At 47.3% G+C, this 23,005-nt stretch overlaps 1 protein-coding gene across 1 annotated transcript; it reads right to left on the bottom strand.

Annotated features, from left to right (window-relative positions):
- Positions 1-1,504: 1,504 nt before the first annotated feature.
- crispld2 (cysteine-rich secretory protein LCCL domain containing 2) lies at positions 1,505-17,096 on the bottom strand. The gene is made up of 15 exons (XM_018752702.1): positions 16,982-17,096; positions 14,762-15,098; positions 13,579-13,697; positions 12,710-12,842; positions 10,495-10,610; positions 9,914-10,014; positions 9,621-9,794; positions 9,403-9,463; positions 9,249-9,315; positions 8,984-9,114; positions 7,053-7,096; positions 6,459-6,531; positions 5,885-5,960; positions 4,578-4,708; positions 1,505-3,346 (listed from the first exon to the last, which is right to left on the bottom strand). Exons 2-15 carry the CDS (start codon positions 15,002-15,004, stop codon positions 3,295-3,297), a joined length of 1,521 nt encoding a protein of 506 aa, XP_018608218.1. The 5' UTR covers positions 15,005-15,098; positions 16,982-17,096; the 3' UTR covers positions 1,505-3,294.
- Positions 17,097-23,005: the final 5,909 nt, after the last annotated feature.

Consider the following 23,005-nt stretch of genomic DNA (forward strand, 5'->3'; position numbering starts at 1 on the left):
ATGTCCCCATTTCAACAGTGTTCCATACATGAGGCCATTCCTGGCACTTTTATACATTTATTCCGGCAATGTCACCGAAATACAGCCTTGTTGGAACAGCGAACACTCAACCATTCTAAAAAATAGCTAAAAGTGTTGACTTATACAACACAGGGTGCTAACTCTTATATATTTTACATGGGGGTATATTTTACTGTTATGGTGGACACCTTAAGTAGCTTCTGTAAAGATGTGGATGATCAAAGCAATTAACATTTTCTGTTAGGAACATTTAAATTGTCTACATGGTAACTGAAAGGAATTCTAGAATGTTTGAGAAGCCTTCAGGAACTTCTTAGTACTATGTGATCACACTGGTGATAGACTGTAACCTTTTGCCCAGGTCTATTTGCTCTTTCTCATTGTACCATTTTGTCTTTATGTTCACGTGACCCAATGCTGTTGTGTTAACGAGAAAAACAGAGAAATACTTAAACCACCTCGGGTCAGCGCCACATTCGAAGCTAAAGGCTAACAACCGAGCACGGGTACCTGAATTCAAAAGAAATTGAAACTGCGCCTCAATTTAACTGGTATAAACTACTAAAAAGTCACAAGCTTAATTAAAATATACATTTAAAAACACCAGGGTCGCAAAATAATTCCTACTGATTGATAACGACCCCCTTACTACAGCCTTTTCAATATATACGCTAAACTTTAAAAAGCTGTTAAGGTAGTTAAAGTTTTGTTCAATAAAGTAAGCTTTTAAATCGCTTTACTTGTTTTTTTTCCAAATGTTAGGAAACAGTCAAGAACCAAAATGGCGCTGAGGAGCTCCGGGTGACATAACTCTTCAGGCTATAAAACTCGGAAACTCACTGAGACCATCCACTTTTTTCACACACATCCCCCTCTCTGTTTTACCTACCATCACCGAATCGTTCTAATATACCTTTTTTTCCTGATAATTAAAAATGTATTTTGTTCCAAGTTGCTGTAAAAAAAAAAAAAAAAAAACGTAGCTACTTGGTCAATATCCGTGTCAACACTCTAATGGCTCACTGCCTCGGATTGTCAACGATCACTGGTACACTTGTTCGGAGCGTTGAACAGGACTCACAGTGTCCAAGGAGACTGCAATAATGGATACCTGCCAATGGCTTTAATAAGGCTGTCAGGCACGGGATCTAGTTTGTCTTAACTGGAGTGAACTTGATTATGTGGTCACGTTGAACCGGTTGTGATTAATAACTTTTGCCTTACACCTTTTGCATTGCTGTAATGTCTAGCACTATTTGCACAAGTCTTGCACATGTGCACTTTATGTAGTCTGTAGCTTATGTTTCTCAGAGTAGACATTCCAGAGTCCAATAAAGGTGAGCATACACAAAAAAATGGATCAATGTATTTAATGCTTTCTTTATTTTCAAATTGTGCAAAAAAGTATGAAAACCTCATGACTTCGTAGAAACAACATTTCACTTCGCACTTCTCTCGACGCTTTCACAAGAAGTAAAAGAAAACTCCATGTATTTACAAAACAGTTATTGCTACAAAGGAAAATAGATTCCCGCAATCTCCGACTAACAGGTGACAATAACAGAATGCAGCGACAGAACTGAGGTAGCAAAAAAGAGCAGTGAGGCAGAAGAGAAAGAAGTCATGACAGCACCACTACTCAGCACACAGACAGAGAAAAGGACTAAGATGGAGACACGACACCACGGCCTCTCCAGGCTACACGACCACTACAAACATAAATCTAAGCAGTTTTCTTTTCTCGTGAAAGTTGACTGGCTCAGAAGCCGAAGCAATAAAGCATTTTAGACTTAGGAGCAGATTTCTGGGGTTTAATGTCCATTTCCCGAGCTGAGGCCTCTTTAGCCTAGCGTGCCTCTCTGGTATAAGTACCCTTTTATTAGACGGTTGTGTACAAGTGGTTTAAACAGATTCATGCCGTGCATGTGCGTGTAATTCCACAAATACTTGATGGTGCATGCACTGCTCATAAAAAGTTGCCTTCACACTGTCCATAAACCTGTTATGACAGTGAAAAGATCCACTGAAAAGAGAAATGAGTTATATGACATACAGACGTTCAGTTGTCTCTGCTAAATAAACTGTACTGTGAACTGGCTTAGAATTCCCATCCAGCTGGTTTACTACAAGTAAACGCAGAGTGCAGGGCTCAAAAAAGAGTGTGCTTGAGAATGGGGCACAGGGGTTATGACGTACATTCCCTGGAAAGGCTGGGAATGAATAGAGTGCTGGCTCAGGCTTGAGGAATACAAATCTATATCCATCTGCAGCTTCATTTCCAACTTCATATTGCTCTAGGTGTTGTAAGCTTTGAACTGCTTCCTCAGACAAATCCCACATTGTTTACTCTAGTGCGAATGAAGAACCAGTCTATACCTGCTGTCTCCAAATTCCCAATTGATTGCACAATGTTTATGTACCATTACCAGAACAACTTTGTAATGTTTTTAATAGCTCCCCTATTGTGATTCTCTATTCCAGATGGAATGCTCCACCCAGCTACTCCTGCCCTTATCTCAGTGGGGGTGGGGCAACATCCACTTGTCCTCTACAAACCGCCATCACCCCATGAGGAGCAAACACACTTGAGCCCCTCCCTGCTGACAGGCCCTCACCTGTGCGTAACTCAAAGAACCGATAATACAGATTTACAGAGCCAGAAACAAAACAGTTAACACACACACCTGCACCTGTCATCAGAAAGCATAAAAAAAACTGCTGATAAAAATGTCAATAAAGTACATACTGACGTATAACACAACACAAAATCAAATTAAACCTGTACAAAGTGATTAAATAGGAGTGATCAATATACATTCCTGTGTACTACGATCAATCATTTGCACTTCCATTGCATCAGTATTACAAACAATAAAAAATATAATTAAAAAGAAAACCTATTTCACTTGAGACTACACATAAAGACATAAAACCAGCACTGCTGTTAAAATCATGATCAATAATCTACAGCCTTTAGAATTAGTTTGTGTGTTTGGATATAAAACACCAGCAACTGAAGTTCATACACAAAATGCCAAGCATCCCTTTTTGAAATTTCCCTTTGTCTAGCAGATCCGTGTTGCTGACTGTTGTCTGAGTGAAGGAATTATTGGGGGTCCACTGTGAAGTTCAGAGTTCTCGAAGACTGGGGGACACGGGTTCAAAGTTGTCATGACAACAACTAACTGGCTCTTCCGGTTCCATGAGAACATATTGGGAGGACCCCTTTGTTCCCTCCGAGCATTGAGTGCGAGGCCCTATGCATGAAGCGTCTTACTCCCTCACGGCAAAGACACGGAAAGAATTCCCCTCTGGATTCCTCTTACTGAAAGAACAAGACAGGAGAAGAGGTTTTAGTTGTCCCATCTCACATGTCTGACAGCAAGACTGGTCACACAGGATATTAACAATGGTCTGACTCTGGTCTGTACAGAAAATTTATAAAACTCATCATATTACATTCACTCTGCATTGGGAAACGTCTTGCATGTTTAACTGCTTTGAAACCTCAGGAAGAAAACATAGTGAAACAGGAAATTCCTAATAATGAACACAACCTCTGTTTCCAAACTGCAGAAATATTAACTGGTTTGCCATTTCAGCAAAGAGATAAACTCAAATTATTATTCCACAAGACTTTTTTTTTTTAAAAAAAAAAAAAATCCAAATTAATCTAATTCCCGCCCACAGGCAGAAAAAAAATCCAAATGTATTCCAAAATTCTTTGAAATGGACAGAAAAACTAGTACTTCTTGTGCATGATCCAGATGATAAAAAAAGTCTCAGAATGCTCTTGTATGCAAGAGTTAAAGCCTTATTCTCATTCCTTGTGTGGTTTCTATCGGTGGAACTGACCTTTCCAGCAGTCACTGTTGTTATACTTGGCTTGGCCACTTGTTATTAATTCATTATTAAAATAACCACTACGCACAGCTGCCTTATGATCCGTTAGGATGTAGTTGCCCTGTTCACATTATCTTTGACATGCCAATGGGGAACTTTCAAACACTGAGCATTTCCATGCACAAAGGGCCAGAAGGCATGCAATTATTTCTCTGTTAATAAGGATTTATCCACATGGGTGGTCACCACTGGTTTCTCCACACTGCATTACCACACTAAGAATTGCAGTTGGTCTTTGGAAATCATTTACCAAGAGTACTATTATGTTTATGAGCATTTACAGTTTGGTTGTCACCAGCTCATAAAAGATTGCATGGTAACTCCAGCACCCTAATTAAGGTCAGGACTGAGGTGCCAACATGACTTTCTGATTCAACAGGACAACGTTCTTTACATTTCACCACAGCTGAACTGATCTGGAGGGTATTGTATACCTTTAATCCTCTGGTAATATTCAAGCACACAGAGAAAGCAAAGAGACGGTGTGTGGTCTCCACACACACAGCTCAGAGTGGGTATTCATCACCACGGCCAGCTGGTTCCTGATGGACTGACCCTTTAAGACATGCTGTCTGGTCCCTGACCACAAGGCATGAGTTCTGCGGAAAAGCATGCAGCAGTAAACATGAATGTGGAGCAGTGGGGGGAGGCACCTCTCTGACTTGATCCCATTTTTCACTGCTCCGACATAATTTGGCTTCTTCTTCATGGCCAAAACATCCACATAGCCCCCGCTGGCTTTGATCACTCCAGCGTGGATGGCCGCTCGGCAGATACTGGAGCTCTGTGGGCAGAAACGAGGAACAGAGGCAGGTCAGCTACAACTACTACTGTACATTTAGCTGATATGGACTTTGGGGGTCGGTGGAGGTGGGGGTGTGGTGGCACAGCGGGTTTGGCCTGTGCCTGCTCTCTGGTGGGTCTGGGGTTCGAGTCCTGCTTGGGGTGCCTTGTGACGGCCTGGCATCCCGTTCTGGGTGCGTCCCCTCCCCCTCGGCCCTGCACCCTGTACTGCCGGGTTAGGCCCCGGTTTGCCATGACCCCACTTGGGACAAACGGGGTGTGTGTGTGTGTGTGTGTGGAGTTCAAATACTGCAGACCTGTCTGATACGGTGGACAGTGTGTTCCTTGAAAAGGTAGATGGCTAGCAACTACCCTCACAGGCCTATTCATTTCAGCCTCTAAGGTTGAGAGGACCCACATTGTTTTCATATCTCCTATATACCCCTTCCCTCCAATCTCCAGTCCCACTCATTCCAGTCCAAACCTAACACATCTCATGGCCTTGCTATTTATTATTATTGTTTCCTTAACAGTCATTTGTACAAAGTACCAGATGTTTTTGTTATATTTTTACATAGCGCAAGATTTTTTTAAGAACATTTCTCAAGAACTGTGAGGCCCCACTTCACTCTTAAACCTGAACCCTCTTAATTGCACATCTGTCTCCTTAGTCTCTGTGCTATCTAATGGTACCTCCTTTAGACTAGTCCTCATCTCCTTTACTGTAGTCCAGAAAAGTGGATGCCTATGTCTGGGTCCTTGCAGGAGATCCCTCATGCAAGGTCAGCAGGCCAAGAAGAGTTTTTAAAAGGAAACATGCTGCAGGCAAACAGTTTACAGTGTGTGCTCTCAGCATCTGTAGACTTTCCTCTGTCCTGGAGTGAGCTGTGGTGAACACGTGACTTGTCCTCTGAACTCAATGCCATGATGTGTGGAGGCAGTTCACCTCCTCACCGAGCCTCAGGTCACCCAGACAAACATCAACTACAGTTATGCACACCAAGACCACATCCTGAAAAAGGCAAACACTTTCTAGAGTAACACTTACTGTGGTATTCTAACTAAATACTCACTAAGGACCCTTGATCTTATCTTAAATTTCCTGCCACAATCAGCTCATTATTACTCTTGTATTAAAGACTCTGGGCTTTGTGGGTGGGGATTAGGGAATACTCACATCTAAGTAGATTTTGTTTCCCACCACCGGTGCCCAGTAGGAGGGAGAGTCCTTACACCCACTGGGGCAGAACACCCTGAGCAGAGACACAAAGAACATGATGAGGCTGAAAACATGGGATGAAACACCTCACTTTTACATAAATGTCCCTTGACCATCTGTTATGGACAGGGCAAAAGTAGGGTCAGAGTTAGGCTTAGGGTTGTGGCTACCTCTAACCCTTAGACATTGAGCTATCTGTTGTATGGACTGTTTCAAACAACCTTGCCTGAACACACTATTATTCTCAGTTTTTAAAACGTCTGAGGCAGTCATGTTTATGCACATTTATGTGGCTCTTAAAAGCTTACATGACTCTCTAAGAACAAAAGACCATTAATGTATTTCTGTTCACTGAAATCCTGTAGACTCAGTTACAGGTTTTAAAACACTGGGCTCAAAGCTACAGGTGCTGCTTTGACATCACGAAGCGCATTCCTCCTCGTGTTGCGTAGGCTCTTTCTGAGTGCAGCCCTAAGCGAACTGAGTAAGACATTCTGGGCCACATGTGTGGAGTGCGATAGAGGGTACAAACCTTGGACATGTGACAGATGGGTTCGTGAAGGAACAGATCTCAACCAGTTTGGTGAAGCAGTTCACTGACTGAACTGGAGTCAAGAGACAAACATTGTTAGGCTTTCTCATTTGTTCTTTCCTACGTTACATTCATTTTATACACTATATCCATTTACCAACACACACACACACACACACACACACACTTTCTGAACCGCTTGTCCCATACAGGGTCGCGGGGAACAGGAGCCTACCCGGCAACACAAGGCGTAAGGCCGGAGGGGGGGGACACCGAGGACGGGACGCCAGTCCATCGCAAGGCACCCCAAGCGGGACTCGAACCCCAGACCCACCAGAGAGCAGGACCCGGTCCAACCCACTGCACCACCGCGCCCCCTCCAAGAAGAACACATTTACTGGACTAATTCCTGTCAGGCATTTTTTTAAATTTTTCAACAGTAGGACACCTCTTTTCCACTATATAATCACAAGTTGTTTGCTAAAACTTTATGTAACTTTATGTCGCACATATCTTTTGCGCTTTAATTCAAGGTTAAATGTGCACATTTCTGTATTTTTATATGTGCTTCGGTTTGTCAAAGGTGTTACTCACTTTCAGTCCTCTCAACAAGAAAAGCGTTGCCTCGCTTGTGTTTTCTGTGAAAGGAAACAGAAGATGTGCAAGCTTTCATTAGATGCGTTTCTTACAATCTTTATACATATACACTTCATCACCTGAACCGCTTGTCCCATACAGGGTCGCGGGGAGCCGGAGCCTAACCCAGCAACACAGGGCGTAGGGCTGGAGAGGACACACCCTGGAGGGGACGCCAGTCCGTCACAAGGCACCCAAAGAGGGACTTGAACCCCAGACCCACCGGAGAGCAGGACCCGGTCCAACCCACTGCGCCCCCCTATGTGTGTGTGTGTGTGTGTGTGTGTGTGTGTGTGTATATATATATACACACACACACACACAGTAATGGGAACAAAGTACTATCCTTAAAGTCTTAGTCTGCTGGAATGAGTGCCATTCCTACACACTCATAATTGGTCTTCTCAGCTTGTGTACACAGAGCTCCTCATTATCTGACAGTTCTTTATTCTTATTCTTTATCCATCCATCCAATTTCAACAACTGCTTGTCCTAAGTAGGGTCACAGGGGGCCAGAGCTTATCTCAGAATCATTGGAAAGAAGACTGAGAGGAGGTACACCCTAGACAGGGCACCAATCTGTCGCAGGTTAGCAACTTACTCACACACTAAGGGCAATTAAGAATCACCAATTCACCTGAACTGCATGTCTTTACACTGCGGGTGGCACAGTGGCACAATGAGTAGTGCTGCTGTCTTACAGGGCCTGGGTGCTGCAAGAGGACGTGGGTTTGATCCTCACTCAGTCTGTGTGGAGTTTGCAGGTTCTTCCCTGTGCCTGTGTGAGTTTCCCCTAGGTGCTCTGGTTTCCTCTCACAGTCCAAAGGCATGCTTTTCAGGTTCACTCACATTGTGTGAGTGACAGAGAGAGTGTGTTCCACCAATGTATGGATGAGGTAGTGTATCTAGCAGCGTAAGTCACCTTGGTGAATAAGGTGTGTGGGCTGATAACACTACATAGAGTTCGTTGGAAGCCGCTCTGGAGAAAAGTGTCTGCTAAATAAATAAATGTAAATGTGGCAGGAAACCAGAGCACCAACAGGAAACCCATGGCGGCAAAGGGTGAACATGCAAACTCTACACAGACTGAGCAGAGGTCAAATCCAGGTTCTCTCGCACCAACCCAGCGCTGTGAGGCAGCAGTGCCACCCTTCTCTTTACCCTTTATACACTTAACAACCCTCCCATAATGACCCATTTTAAAAATATACAATGGATTCAGTTTTCTAACAGACGGTTGAAAACATCCTGAATGCAGCTGAATATAGTCAAAACCATAGGACAGCATCCAAGGCAGCATCAGGCAGCATGAGAACCAGCAACAGCACCTCAATTTCCTTTACAAACATGGCTGCCTTTACATCATTTTCTTCATATTTTGAGTTTAATTTTTGCTACAATGATAATCAGTGGTAACAAACACTTCAGCAAAACTAAGAGACAATGGAAACAATTAAGTTCAGATCTGTAACGAACCTATTCACCCACCGTATAATGTCTGTAAGCCATAGGTATTGGACACCCAGTCTGACCTCAAGAAGGAGTAATACATATATAGAGAATCCATTGTACACACACACACACACACACACACACACACACACACACACACACACACACACACACCATCTGAAAAGGTTTGCCCAGTACGGGGTTGCGGGGAGCCAGAGCCTAACCCGGCAACACAGGGCGGAAGGCTGGAAGGGGAGGAGACACACCTAGGATGGGACGCCAGTCCGTCGCAAGGCACCCCAAGCGAGACTCAAACCCCAAACCCACCGGAGAGCAGGACCCGGTCCAACACACTGCGCCACTGCGCCCCCCCCACTGTACAATATAAACCAGATAACATTTTCTTCATGACATTGAAGCGAGTTTCAATTGACTACCTGAACGTTTCAATTCCATTCCTTGTATCCTTGTCAAAGAAGGGGAAGTCATCATGTCTAGTGATATCCACCAGCCCTCCATTGTTATTGATCACCCCTGAGTGAATTGCCGCACGGCAGATGCTTGATTGCTGAAAAAAAAAAAAAAAAAAAAAAAAAAAAATACCATTTAGCTGTGGTTCATACCAAAATTTTTTACATTAGAAACTAAATATTATTCATAAACCAAAGAGCACTACACTGACCCCGAAATGTTGGCACTTACCACGTCAAAGTAGTTTGTTCCGTATACTTTTCCCTTGCTATTCTGGCAGTTGGCGGGACACTTGTACCTGAGGAGGTGAATTAAATGGACAATCTGGCCAGAGAGTACAAACCAAGAATGAAGGAGCAGAATGAAACCTAGCAAAGATACCAACCTGTTACATGTTGCTCCTCTGCACTTCTCTCTCATTTTGGTGTCACAGTTGATATTCTGAGCTGTGAATGAAAGAAATCATAAGTGTCAAATCACTCACACTATAATCATGCGGCCTAAGCAGCTGGTAAAGTCCAAAATTCACTAGTATCTCAAATGTGCAGTCACTGTGTTGTGAGGCTCACCTAATGGAGCCCTTCTACCTCCAGTGTTACTCACCTAGATAGATGGACCCATGGGTCTTGGGTTTAGAGGGCTTTTTTGGTGCAGTAGGCCTGGGTTTAGGCTTTGGGGCTGGTTTGGTGGTTGTGGTGTGGTCTTGAACTGGCACCTGGGGCTTCTCTACCTCATTCATGTCCTCTGTCTCAGGCCGCTGGGGCAACTGAGTGTCACCTGTGCCAGTGGGTGAGAGGCATTAATAACAGTTCTTGGGTAACATAATAATAGTATGAGGTGGGAAATTTCACAAATGTATATAATGTGACAAGGCCAAACCCAGCTGGGCTGCTCACCTTTGTAGCAAAGGTTATCCCTGCAGACACCTCCATAGCTGGGGGGGCACTGGGAACAAGGGCGGCCATGCAGGTAGGGGGCTTCACCAATCCAGTTCCCCCTGGGGAACAGCACAGAGAGCAACTGAGTGCACAGCTTGTCAGCATCGGTCTGCAAATCATCCCCCCGGCAAATCAGCTGTTCTTTGACTCTGTGCAAACTATAGCACACTGCTAAAGCTAATGAAAATATCAGCTGTGATCCTGCTAGCAACTGGGTTACTGGAGCTGTCTGGAGGAGAGTATCCTGTTTGCTCCACGCCATTTTTCCCATGCCCTCAGTCTCCTACAGTTTTACTTTTTCCGCTGGAAAGTGTGATTTCAGTTTGTCATGGCAGCGTTAGTGTTAGGAACAGATACTCCTAATTAAAATAGTCTGTGGCCTTAAAAATGACCCACGGCTTACAGTGAAGATGGAAAGACAAATGACACACATGCTGTGGGAGCATGGCAGGCTAGGAGTGAGTATGCCAATGATGATGATAATGATGCTGATGATGTAGCAAAGATGATAAAGCAAACGGGAGGAGGATGGTGCTTACTTGGGGGAGTAATTGCATACCAGGTACACAGAGTTCTCCCAGATCTCTCCCCACACATTCATCCTGGGGCAGACGTGGACTGCACAGCCCACGCGGTTTGTCGTGGCCCAGACCAGCTGTAGGGGAGACAGGGCATTCGGGGCTCGGTTAAATAGACATGGTTTATCATAAACTTGAATTGTACTTCACACAGTTGCGCCTGTCTTAACGAAAGTGCGTACAGCTTTAATACAAAACTCTGCTGCAGTTTTCACACTGAAACACGGAGCTAGCTGTAGAACAACAGCTAATTAAAGAAATAATAATGATAATGATTCTTTCCTGCCCTCATTTCCTCCATCTCCCCCCCTACTCTCCATGTCCTGCTACAGGAAACAATTACAGGGCTTGGCCGATGGGAACCTATGGATGGTTGAGACCATCAGCCATCGAGGAATGGGGTGGAAAGCGCCCCTTCATACAAACCAGAGGTAGGAGTCCACCTCACAGGTAGTCACCATTTTAATTGCATTCCTCACACATTACATAGCTGCGTAGCACTCACTTGTAGTAAAAATGGGCGATGCAGCGTACAGTTTTTTCCTTTACTAATTTGCACAGCTGGATACTTTACTGGAAAGTTCTAGGGCTCATCAGCAGGAATCTCTACAGAGACTTAAACCTACACGCTTTTGGTGAGACATTCAGAAACCACAAGGCCATGGGCTGTCTTCCACTTTTTTCCAAGGGAAAACTGTGCATTCAGGTATCTGAGCAGTTGATATCCATCAAAAGTTTATTGTGCAGCAGGAGCTGGGCGAGAGATTTGGTGGACTGGGTGGGACTGCTCTGTCTGCAGAGACCAGCAGCTGATGAATGAAGAACTGCTTACGCAGATGGTTAATACTGAAGCCACTCGTTCCTCCACATGTTTACATCTGGTGGGGGATTTGTGGAGGCTGAGGGTGCAGGAGACAGGAAGAATGCAATGCCTTCTGGAGAACATCTCCCTGGACAGGGCTTGGTTAACTAGAACAATGACTCAGCTGAGTCAGAGTTGATGGAAGAGTAACCCGCGACAACCAGGCGACGTCTTGGATTGTGGCCCAGAAGAACAATCTGTTCAGGAACTGACCCACAAATGATGGAAACAGCAAGAACAGGAGAAAGCTGGAGACCAAGAGCGGGAAAGAGGGGAGCTGAGCAGGAGCTGGCTCTGTTCCCCTTGATCTTTTGCCTACGAAGGGATCCAGGACAGCTATCTTCTTGGGTCACGTGCCTGGGAGTGTTCTGTAGGACACTGATCTGGATTTTGGTGGATAGGGAAAAGGAATATGCTGCATTTTTATTAAATGTACGTAATGGGGGCCATTGGGTCCTCTTAGCATTTTCAGTCCGTTTCCTCCACGGGCCCACAGCCAGCACCTCACGACCACCTCACAGCTGTTTGAACAAATGGTCCTGATCTAAATGTATTTATGACTTTCAGTGTAAACCACACTATGCCTAGTTTTAGGGATAAACCTCTTCAGATCCAGTCTGAGGGATAAACTCCCTCAGGTCCAATCTGAAGAATAAACCCCATCGTGTACAGTCCTAGAGATAAACCCCACCAGGTCCAGCCTCAGCAATACACCCCATGTAATCTAATCTTAGTGTTAACCACCACTGAATACTGTCTATTTCTGGGGTAAACTGCATAAACCACTTTAAATCCAGTCCAAGGGATGATCTGAATCAAGTCTGGTCTCAGCTCGTTTTTTTTCTCCTTTCATCTGCACTTTAAAAATGGACCCCAGTCAAGCTGACCACATGTCCCACATGTTGTTTTTGAATAAGTCTTGAATACCTGTGGGCACAAGTATGCAGGTCACACATGCTTTGCATTAGGTGCTCAAGACAAATAGGAAACATCAGCAGCGGCACAAGCTGTGTGGAACCCTGTAGACTGAAGAAGACGGAGGACTGCTGAGACTCATCAGCCAGGGACAAGGGACTGCTGTCGTGAGTGAGTGAGGGAAAAAAGCCACAACACCTGGGGTAAACATACAAGCTCCATGCAGACTGGGCTGAACTCAAGAACCCAGGAGCTGTAAGGCAACAGCTCTACCTGTTGCACCAGCATGCTACACTCAAATTAAAATTCAGGGTTCACTGTCCTGTCTTCTCACACTCTAGGGGTTTTCCTTACATGGTTCAGTACACTGTGATGCACACACTGAAGAGACCCTCTCACCTGGGTGTAGTGGGTGCACATGGGCCCAGAGCAGCGCTCAGGACACCAGGGGTTGCACTCATGAGGGTAGGGGTAGGTGTAGTCCTTCACCTCATCGTACCAGGCCTGCACGTGGTATGCTGGGGAGCGGTACCTGCAGGAGGAAGAGCGCACAGGGTGAGCAGCAGTACAGGAATCTCTTTGAACACCAGGCATATCTGGGTAGTGGGAGACAGGACATCCATGTGGAGGGTGAACCGGCCCCATGGCCTGCGTTGGAGGTGGGCTCAGTGCCTGGCACTGATTAATCTGGGTTTATTCCTGCAGAGAGCGTCAAGGTTTGCTTTCATCCTGCAGAGGAAGTCCAGCCAAAGTACAGGGCAAACACAGCACAGTGGCCTGAGGTGTCACCAGCACGTCTTCACTGTGCATATTCTCTCCCTGGCGGCACTGAGAAGTGCTGAGAAAGGGAAAAGTCGCCGAGTACCGATTGATGTTGGCACAGGAAGAGAGAGGCATTGTGGGAGCGAGCGTGGATTCCTGGAATAGTACCTGCTGCACCTGCTGTGGGAGCAGTGAACCACTGTGGACAAAGAGCCACTGTGGACACTTCCATGTGGACACGGGGCCTCTGCACCACAGGCCTTCCCATCTGCACGTTTGTTGGACGATGTCCATTATGTGGCCCTTCCTGTGTAAACGGCCAGCGGTTTGCAGCCGCTTGTTATTGGCAAACCGTTGCTATGATACGAGTACAGCAATGTGTCGTGTGTGTGTTGCGTCCCACATGCTAGGGCTGCGGTATGTGTTCTTGTGTCTGTGCTTCTGTTTGCTCTGTGTGTGTGTGTGTGTGTGTCAGGAAATGTATGCATGGCATCCAGTCTACTCACCGGCCCCAGTGGACCGCCAGGTTTTGGCCGATGGACATCAGCAGGTCATGGGGTCCATGGTCCCACACACACTGCTCCGCCCAGTGGGTGGCTGATCTCTCCAGCTCATCGTCCCACACCTGAATGGACAAAACACGTTACTGCGTCACGTCCCCACCTGTGCACTCACCGCATTTGTCTCACACACAAGTGACAGAGCACACGGTTTCAAACAGAGTTCATCCCAGATCCTCCAGCCCGCCTTGCTACCGTGGGCCCCTTTCCGCACCCAGAACCCAGTGGACAGTAAATAAAAACAAGCCAAACACTGCTGGCAGTGAGGGACACAGAGTCAGGCTTCGAACTGTGCCCTTCAAACACAACCAGTGTTCCCCATCTCCCTTAACCTGTGGAAAGGAAAGTCGATGGGAAGCGGGCCCCACGTAGGCCCAGTCAAATCCACTCACACAGGGCCGGCTCCAGTGAGGAGGAGCAGTGTTCTGCCTGGCACCTTGTGCCACTCAGTAAATTTCCAGGCCCTTGGTGGTCACCCCCCCCAGAGCCCCACCCTCACCTCCAAAGCTAGCAGGGCCTGATTCTCATGTAACCTCCTCAAACCTCTTCTTGTTCACCAGAGACTGGGGCAGCGTGAAGAGTCCCTCCCCCCATGGCACATCCAAAGACAGGCCCCGCCCCCTGTCTCATAACTGCCCCACCCCCTTCTTTTGTAACAACATTCTCCTCACAGCTTTCCTGTTCTCTACAAGACACTTAACCTACAGTGAGGAACCTTTCATTTAACTACCCATTAATTACCCCCTCAAACAGTAAAACGCCCCAAATGATCCTGCCAGCAAGCTGAACTCAGGTTCACATTTTCCAAAAGGTGTTCAAAGATGAATGGCATAAAACTAACGTATCTTTCATTAAAGCCAAAACTTACAACACCAACGAGACAGGCGTTCCCTAAAGGGACTAATGGATTTTTTTTGGCCATTACAAAATCACTGCGTTAATTACATGCCAATCACATGAGGTCAGTTTTCAGTGGGCGAGAAGGTCACGCTTCAGCTCAAACTCTACTCGTCTCTCACGGATGTCTCGGGGGTAAATTTCAATTCACTGTCACGTCTCTGTCATGCTGCTATGCCGTGGTATGAGCAGTTTTGGATGCAGGCCTGTGGTAACCTTTCCGTCCCCTCACCATGTACTCCATATTGGAGGCAGTGGGGTACACCTGCCCACGCAGCTTGTTGTGCAGGTTGAGGATCTCCTCACGGTCCGACCACGGGATGGCCCGCCTGGTCCTGATGGCCGAGGTGCGGTTGTGCTCCATCTCATCCTGGTAGCGATCCAGCAACCGCCGTAGCTCTGGGGAGTCTGGCAGGAAGAGCGTGGCACCGTGCTGCACAGCAAGGACCAGAAGAATGAAGATGGTGGGGCTCATCTCGAAGTTCTGTTCTATTGCTGGGACTCTTTCTCTGTGAATGACGGTCTGGCTACTTGTGTGCGCTCCTCTTCTTAGGCTGTCGATGAACAATCTGTGGGAAAGCACATTCCGTTAGCCCTACAATGCTAATCCTACCGCAGTTCCCCACTTTTCACACATCTGTTGGACCCTGTGGTAAGCAAACGTGGGAGCACACACTGCCTGGTAACTGTTTGCAGCCCGTGCAGAGTTGAACCATCTCAGCGGACATCTTGTGAACATCCACGGAATGTTTTCATCTAACCAACATCATCATCTAATGAACCTTCTAACCATCATCTGTAGAAAGCTAATGAAGCATCTAAACATAATGTGTAGCTATTTGAAGAACCATGTCACCATAATTTGTTACCATGTAAAGAAGCATTTAACCATCATCTGTAAACAGTCTGATGAACCTACAAACAAACCACCTAACAGTCATCTGTAATCATCTCATAAACCCTCTAGCCATCATCTGTAACCATCTAATTAACCACATAACCGTCATCGGTAGACTAACAGTTCCACCCAGTTAGATTAGTTGCTCCCAGATATCCAGGCAATAAAACCACTGGTTTGTCTTGAAATTGCCAGTTTCATTCTTACATATTCAGTGGGTCACATACAAAACAATAATTGATCAAGACGAGGGAGCGAGAGATGGAGAACACAGGAGGAACAGGGAACAGGACATGTAGGAGAGATGCTGGAAGAGCTGCTGGAGAGGCGCTAATGGAATGAACATCCGTCTTCCTGACTGCCATGAACAATGAACACTGAACACGCTGGGCGACACAAACCCAAGACTGCAGGCAGTGCGGGGCACAGGGAGCAGTACCCTAACCCACTTTAAAAGGTCAGATCACCAGTCTGTTCCCAAAGCCGTCCTCATGACCTCCTCACCACTGGTGCTCCTATCTCCACCTTCACACTAGATCGCTGTCTCTGTGTTCTCATCCCGCTTGTGAGTTTTACACAGCACTCATATAACCATAATAACGGGGGAGGGGCACACATCCTTAAATATAAACCAGGTGGATCATCCACCGGCCATCCCGCTACTCTTGGTCTACTGTCCTGCTCCACAGATGGTGGAGCATCACAGCATCAACAAAGCCCAGCAGGACAGAGTCCATTCCAGAGAACCTTCTGATGACGTGAAATGTGCATCACTGAATAATAATAATAATAATCATTAAAGAGGGCGTTTAAAATGTGAGCCCAAGTCTAAGAAGTCTGCTGTTATCACATAGGAGGTCCGTGTTTGCCGTATATAAATTATGATGGTCGGTTGCGCGGAGACCGGCGCCTCAGCGCATCCTCTTCTCTCTCTTCTAGCACAACTCTGAGCTCCATCATGTGAATATTCACACAGAACCGCTTCCAGCAAATTCTGCCTTAAACTTGACACGCTTCACGCAAAATCCGCTGGGTTCAGAGCGGTGGTTCCTTCAACGCCGCACCGCTACATGGGTGCGAATCACGCTGAGGCGACAACCAGCGGAGCAGCAGCGCGAGGACACGTTTCGCGGTCACTCAGCGCGGGAAAGATGTACAGCGCGCACAGCGCGGGCTCCTGCGCTTATCTGTACTGTATTTACTTTCATTCAGCTAACGGGCGCGTTTCTCCAGACTGACGTACAGTGATTATTAACTATTGTTTAGCGGACACCTAGTGAGACAGACAGGAGAGTAAAACTGCCACAGTAATTCACACATTTACAGCAGAGCAGTGTAACACACACACACACACACACACACACACACACACACACACACACACAACCTGACGCGGTCTTCATTGGACTATGGGAGGAAACCAGAGCACCTGAAAACCCTCCAGAGCTTGCAAACTAGTCTGCGCGGGCTGAGCAGGACTCGAAGCCGCGTCGGAAGGCAGAGCCTACGGAGGCACCAGCGGGACCCGCACAGCCTGTCCAAGGAGGCTCTTACCTGGACGGGGGTCCAACGGCGGCGGAGACTCTTGAGCTGCTTCAGCTGTGCTTCTCCTCTCGCTCTTCCCAGGCTGTGGGCTGCGCTGAGTTCGAGACTCGGGCTTTGAGCGCAGATTCACTGAGAGCCTTTTATAGACCCCTTCTCTTAGCCCACCCCCCATCCCCCCCAACCCACCCCCGGTCCTTACACACACAAACACACAGATAATGACACACGGTCGTCCTTGGTTGGCACTGACACATTAACACGAAGTACGGAACGCACATTTATTTTTAAGTGTATTATTAAATTCATAGTATTAAATTAATAGATGCAGCTGCGGTGTTGTTCACGCCGCGAAACCGCAGCCCGGCCGAATCCAATATTAAAGTGAAAACAATGAACACAAGAGCTCATGTTTCAGTCTTGTTTCATGGAAAACTTGAGCTTTAAATCAATAAAGAAATTGTTTAATGATACCCAGATATTCATCCGAACTCATGAATATAAATAACGGCGTTTTATAGAGCGCGGCGCCCAACAACATTTTGAATAGCGAAGCTGGTATCTCACGTTATAAAAGTTCACCAATAAACAGCACGTTCTTACACTACGCATGATTTTCGAGAAAAGTTTCACTATTAATTTATAATTAATATCTATCCAGGCATTCGAAAATATAATACAGTGAACGCCTCTCTTCGTACTTCTCTATTATATTTAATTATAAACACTCGTTTCAGTCTTTGCTGTTCGTTTGGAAGTAGTTAACAGGTTGTATTACCATGTTTACCACACTAAGGAGAAGTGTGTAAAAGGGGACAGTGGTTTTCATCCCTCTCTGGGGGTCTTTCACACGAGTCGGGAATCGGGTGCGTCGGGGAGCTTTGCGCAAGTGACGGTCTTTGCCGAGTCGAGCGCGGCTCACTGACCGTAGCGCTGTGGACCGTGGAGCACCACGTCACGCCGGCCCCCTGAGCGCGGAAGAAGTGCTGAGTGTTAGGTGTGAGAGCACCTAAAACTTACCTGAGAAGCTTTTTAGGCAACAGCGTATGTTCCCATAGGAAAAGAAATGATCCCCAGAGCAAATGCCAAAGGTCACCGACCTGTCACCGTCCCCACAGCAGGACTGTGGTCAAGGGCCCCAGCAAACAGAACGTTCATTCAAGGCTCAGCACAAAAAATGTTGGCCTGTAACAAAACAAGGACAGGAGGTTGCTGTCAGCAGCAGATAAGGAGTAACGCTGAAGATGTCGGTGTGTCCTGTTTCCAAGCATGAGCCGCATTGGTCATCGCAGTTTTTGCCCTGTGAATCAAACAGTACCTTTTAGTGGACACAGTGTTTCCTCCCTCACTTGTGGCCCTGTAGGGAAGCTTAGTAAAATAATTAAAAAAAAATTTGCCTCCGAGTGCCACTTTGTCCGCACGCATCGCTGTGCTTTCGGGGCTCAGTTTTCGTGCCAGGTGTACCATTTCTGTGAACGGTGCATTTCAGCAGGAGATTGATGGCCCTTCATAGAGCTTGACGTTCTATAAAGAGCAGCATGAGTCACAGACACAGTCTGAAACCACTGGTCCTAAGTGGAGTCGCGGCAAACCAGAGCCTAACCCAGCAACACAGGGCACAAGACTGGAGGCAGAGGGGACACACCCAGGACGGGACGCCAGTCCATCGCAAGGCACCCCCAAGCAGGACTCGAACCCCAGACCCACCAGAGGGCAGGACCCAGGCAAACCCGCTGCACCACCACACCCTCACACACTGAACAGATGCCTAAATTACCTGTCCGCAGTGCAGCACGGTGGCACAGCGCCTGGGTGGTGTGAGAGGATGTGGTTTCAATCCCCACTCAGTCTGTATGGTGTTTGCATATTCTCCCTGTCTGCATGGGTTTCCTCTGGGTGCTCCGGTTTCCTCCCACAGTCCACAGACACGCTGTGCAGATTCCCCCATAGTGTGAGTGACAAAGTGTGTTCCACTGATGTATGGATGAATGAACCAGTGTAAGTAGTGTATCTAGCAGTGTAAGTCACCTTGGTGAACAAGGCATAGGCCGATGACACTACATAGAGTTCACTGGAAGTCGCTTTGGAGAGAAGTGGCCACTAAGTAAATAAATGTAAATAACATTAATTGTGCATGCAATAAGTAATCATCTACATTTCAGGAATATGGCGGAAATGTTTCACATCTTCTCCACCGCTGCAGTTTAGCGGGATGCAGTGTTCACTGGAAGAAAGTGGTGGAACCTGCTGGCGTTGTGAGGGTCACCGCAGGACCAGTCGGTGGGGTCCCTTCCGCAGCTGCCATAATTCGCACCCGATTCCAGCATCCATCTCACCTGAGAGTAGCTGCTGCATGCTGCCTTCAGCAGAGTTGTGGAATCGGGCCTGGAAAGTGCGTTGTGTGATGAAGGTCTGGAAATGACGCCTGGCTGCCTGGAAAACTGGATCGTTCAACGCGGCACCTGGTGTTAAAGTCAGCGTCTGCGCTCGAACCGGGCCAGCGAGGAGACGCAGGAAGCAGGAGCTTTCGGCTAAAAGGGGAGCTGATGGTCGAAGGGCTTCTGGATGAAAAGACGTTCTTCTTTTATCAGCTGAGAAAGCACTACTAACACACAGCAGCTCTACAAACACCACACCGTCTACGCTGGTAGCGTCTCGTTGGGTATCGCTGCCATGCCGACGCGAGGGGGAGTCGCACTTTCTCCCTGCTAGGGCCCCTTGCCTGCCAACTCCAGCATTTACTTTGGATGCAGGTTCATTCCCCGAAACATCACTGTGGCCGTGTAGTATGTCAGGTAAGGTACCTACACTAAGGCATCCAACTCAAATGCAATAAAGGTAACTTAAGGTAATGGCTTTTAAATTGAAATAAATAAATGACGGAAAATTCACGCAGATTCTGGTGCGTCTTTATAGGGCACAATGACAAAAATCCAGGTCTTCAAAGTTGATCTCTTTCCTGGAAAAAACTTGTCGAGCATACTAAATTTCCACTTGGGCTTTTTCTCGTTAACTCTGCTCGTAACGTGTGTAAAGAAAGCTACTCAAATGGATTCAAGTTATCCCAACAGCGGAGGCAGGTAAAGGTGCGAGCTGTGAAGTTACGGGTTGTGTTCCACTTGGGGGGGGGGGGGGGTGTTCTCGGAGTTACCATGAGGGAACCCAGCTGACGAGAGACGTGAGGACAGTTGTCAGAAGGATCTTCTCCTGCAGGGATTCAGTAGCAAAGTAGCCAACTATGACAACAGCAATCTTACTCATGCACTCGCTCCAGATTCTGTTGAAAACAGTGGAACGAGAGAAACACACACTGACAGTGCAGAGAAAGTCGTGTAAACAGTAACAGCAAGAAGGATCTCAGATGTCTCAACACGTCCATTGTAAACCCAGTGAGGTCAATGTCCACAGCCCAATGTTCATCTCCGTCACAGACAATGAGGTTGCAGCTTACCTTAGTACTCCCTTGGCGCTCTTCCCATTTAGGAGGGACAGCAGCTGTCCCACAGGGAAGGGGCTGGAGAAGTCTGCTGGGAGTTCGGGACATTCGTACAGACAAGGGAAGGACAGCTTGTTCTATCCCAAAGGTTGTGTTCATGCACGTTTGGGACTGGAGGTTCACATTGCAGTAAAACCACAAAACCACAAAAAAGCCAACTGACTCATCACTGCATGGACTCGATGAGGGGAAGGTAAAGTGCGGGAACATCTCATTCAGCCCCAGTCCCAGAGCCGCTTTGAGATGAAACTCTTTGACACATAAAGCAGTGCATACTGGTGTGAATCCGGCAATGACGACAACTCATCAATCCATCACAAAAAAACTGCTTGTCTGATGCAGGGATGCAGTGGTCCAGAGCCTATCCTGGAAGCGTAGGGTGTGAGACAAGGTGCACCCTGGAAAGGATACAAGGCTATAAGCAATCATACACCCATTATGAGCAACTTAGAGTCACCAATCCACCTGAAACACATCTTTGTCCCATGGGAGGAAACCAGAGCACCTAGAGGAAACGGGGCCAGAGTCAAACCCATGTCTGAATGCACAGCGAAAGTACACCCCGCTCCTCACTGCTCCAACATGCTGCCCACAGTGAAGACCTAAATCTAACACCTTTTGCTTTTAGTGGCTGAGATTACACACTTCTAAGAGTAGGAGGATGCGAGTCAACATCCCAAAACCCCAGTTTCAGCATGCGGTTCGGTGCAGTCCGGTGTGCTTCAGAGCACCAGGTACAGATTTGTACCACGTCCAGATGGTGAGAGAGGCCAGGGTGGGGGAGCAGGGTGTTGCTTTGGGCCTCTCAGTTCATTCGGAGCCACTATACACGTTCTAAGGACTTGTTCCGGATTTCTATCAAAAAGAAAAAGCAAAAGAAAGTGTGAATTTTGGTCAAGTAGGCGTCAGAACGGAGCGTAGGGAACTGTGTCTTGTAACTTGGTTGTCACATAGTAAAGTTACATGAAACGTAACCAGTTGGGGGGGGAAAAGAAGAGACAATGGACATGAGAGAATTCGAACCACTTTTCATTCCACCGACACGCGTGTCCACGGCGTATGAAACTTAAGACTGGTCCAAACCCTTCTGATGGCTGCTATCTAAGGACTGGGCTCCTGTTTTTCCTGGTCTGGCAAGGTCCGGTCCCACCCCATCACATCCAGAGAAAAAAAGAGCACCATAAGAGAGCTGCGCAGTTCTGCTGCAAGACACCGAACGCCAGTCTTCGCCAAACCCCCCATCATCGAGTTAACAGCGGTTACTGCACACATGGAATTTCTGCCTCCCATGTTCTAATTCTGCACGCCAAGCACAATATTTCTGGGAATACAAAAGTGGGTGGCTGGAGGCAGAGGGGCGTCTGCGGGAGTTACCGTGCCCAAGGCCTGTGCCCAGAGGACGAAAGCGGGGCAGAGAGGCGTGGCACGCGTGCTGCTGGGGAGCACGGCTCAGCTCCGTCACGCTTCGCCTCCGTTTTCCCATTACGTTCCTCCGGAAAACGCTTAGTAAGGGCGCGTGGGCTTGAGAAGCCGCCGAACCGGGACACCGCAGCGCCCGCCCCCGAGGGTGTCATTTCACCCAAATTGTGCCCCCAGCACATTTTCAGCCCGTCTGCCAGAGGACCTCCGCAATCGAGGCTGCTTGACTGACATGTCAGCACCGTAACTCAGACTGACAGTCTGCGATCGGCGGCCTTTTTCTGGACACGTCCCCAACGAGTGGACTGCACCGCAGTCCCGAAGGGATTCTAAGCAACGGCCTCGGAGTGAGCAAGTCGAGGCTGGAAACTCACTGATGCTCAGGTTCACCGTATGACCGGCTCTCCCGGGGGAGCCAGCGCAGCCAGTAGCCAGACAGACAATGAACATGACCTGTATCTAGAAGCATATTCATGTTTACTGACATCCAACTTGTCCTGTAAGGAATTCAGTGGTTTCATGGTTTGATGGTGAAAACGGTGTTAGAAGAGCACCGCCGCAGCAGTCCGGTTGGACACGAATATCTGAGGACGTGCCCTCGCCATAGCTGGGCAATCTGGGTCCCCTGACAGGACATCGCCCGACTGCCCACAGCCAGGATCCGTGCGTTTAAATTATTCGCAGAACTTGGGCCGATTGAGTTCACCAATGGGAAAAACCGGCCTCCTAGAAGGAAACTGCTGCTATTTAATTAAATAATTGGCTTGTGAGGACCCTGGTAGAGGTAAGAGCGGCCCATCTCTGCGGCATTTGTTAGCAACTGCCTGCAGTTTGGCGTTTTACTGGTTTGCATTAACTGTGTTGACAGTCAGTCTGTTAAGAGCACTATGTGAAGAAAATATTAAATGATTACTTCCGCGTTACATTCATTTTCTTAGTTGCCACTTTATCCCGAACCTACGCCCAAATACACCACTCAGGGGCAACGGCACCGCTGCGCCACCGAGCCGCTTATGTAAAGAATAATGATAATATAACATAAAGGGCTCCCCTGGGAGCAGCACTGACTGGTGGTGACGGGTAACAACTGACAGAAATAACTCCAACAATCTCCAGAAAAG

Source organism: Scleropages formosus, chromosome 11 (assembly GCF_900964775.1).
Source record: "Scleropages formosus chromosome 11, fSclFor1.1, whole genome shotgun sequence".
NCBI classification, from domain to species: Eukaryota; Metazoa; Chordata; class Actinopteri; order Osteoglossiformes; family Osteoglossidae; genus Scleropages; species Scleropages formosus.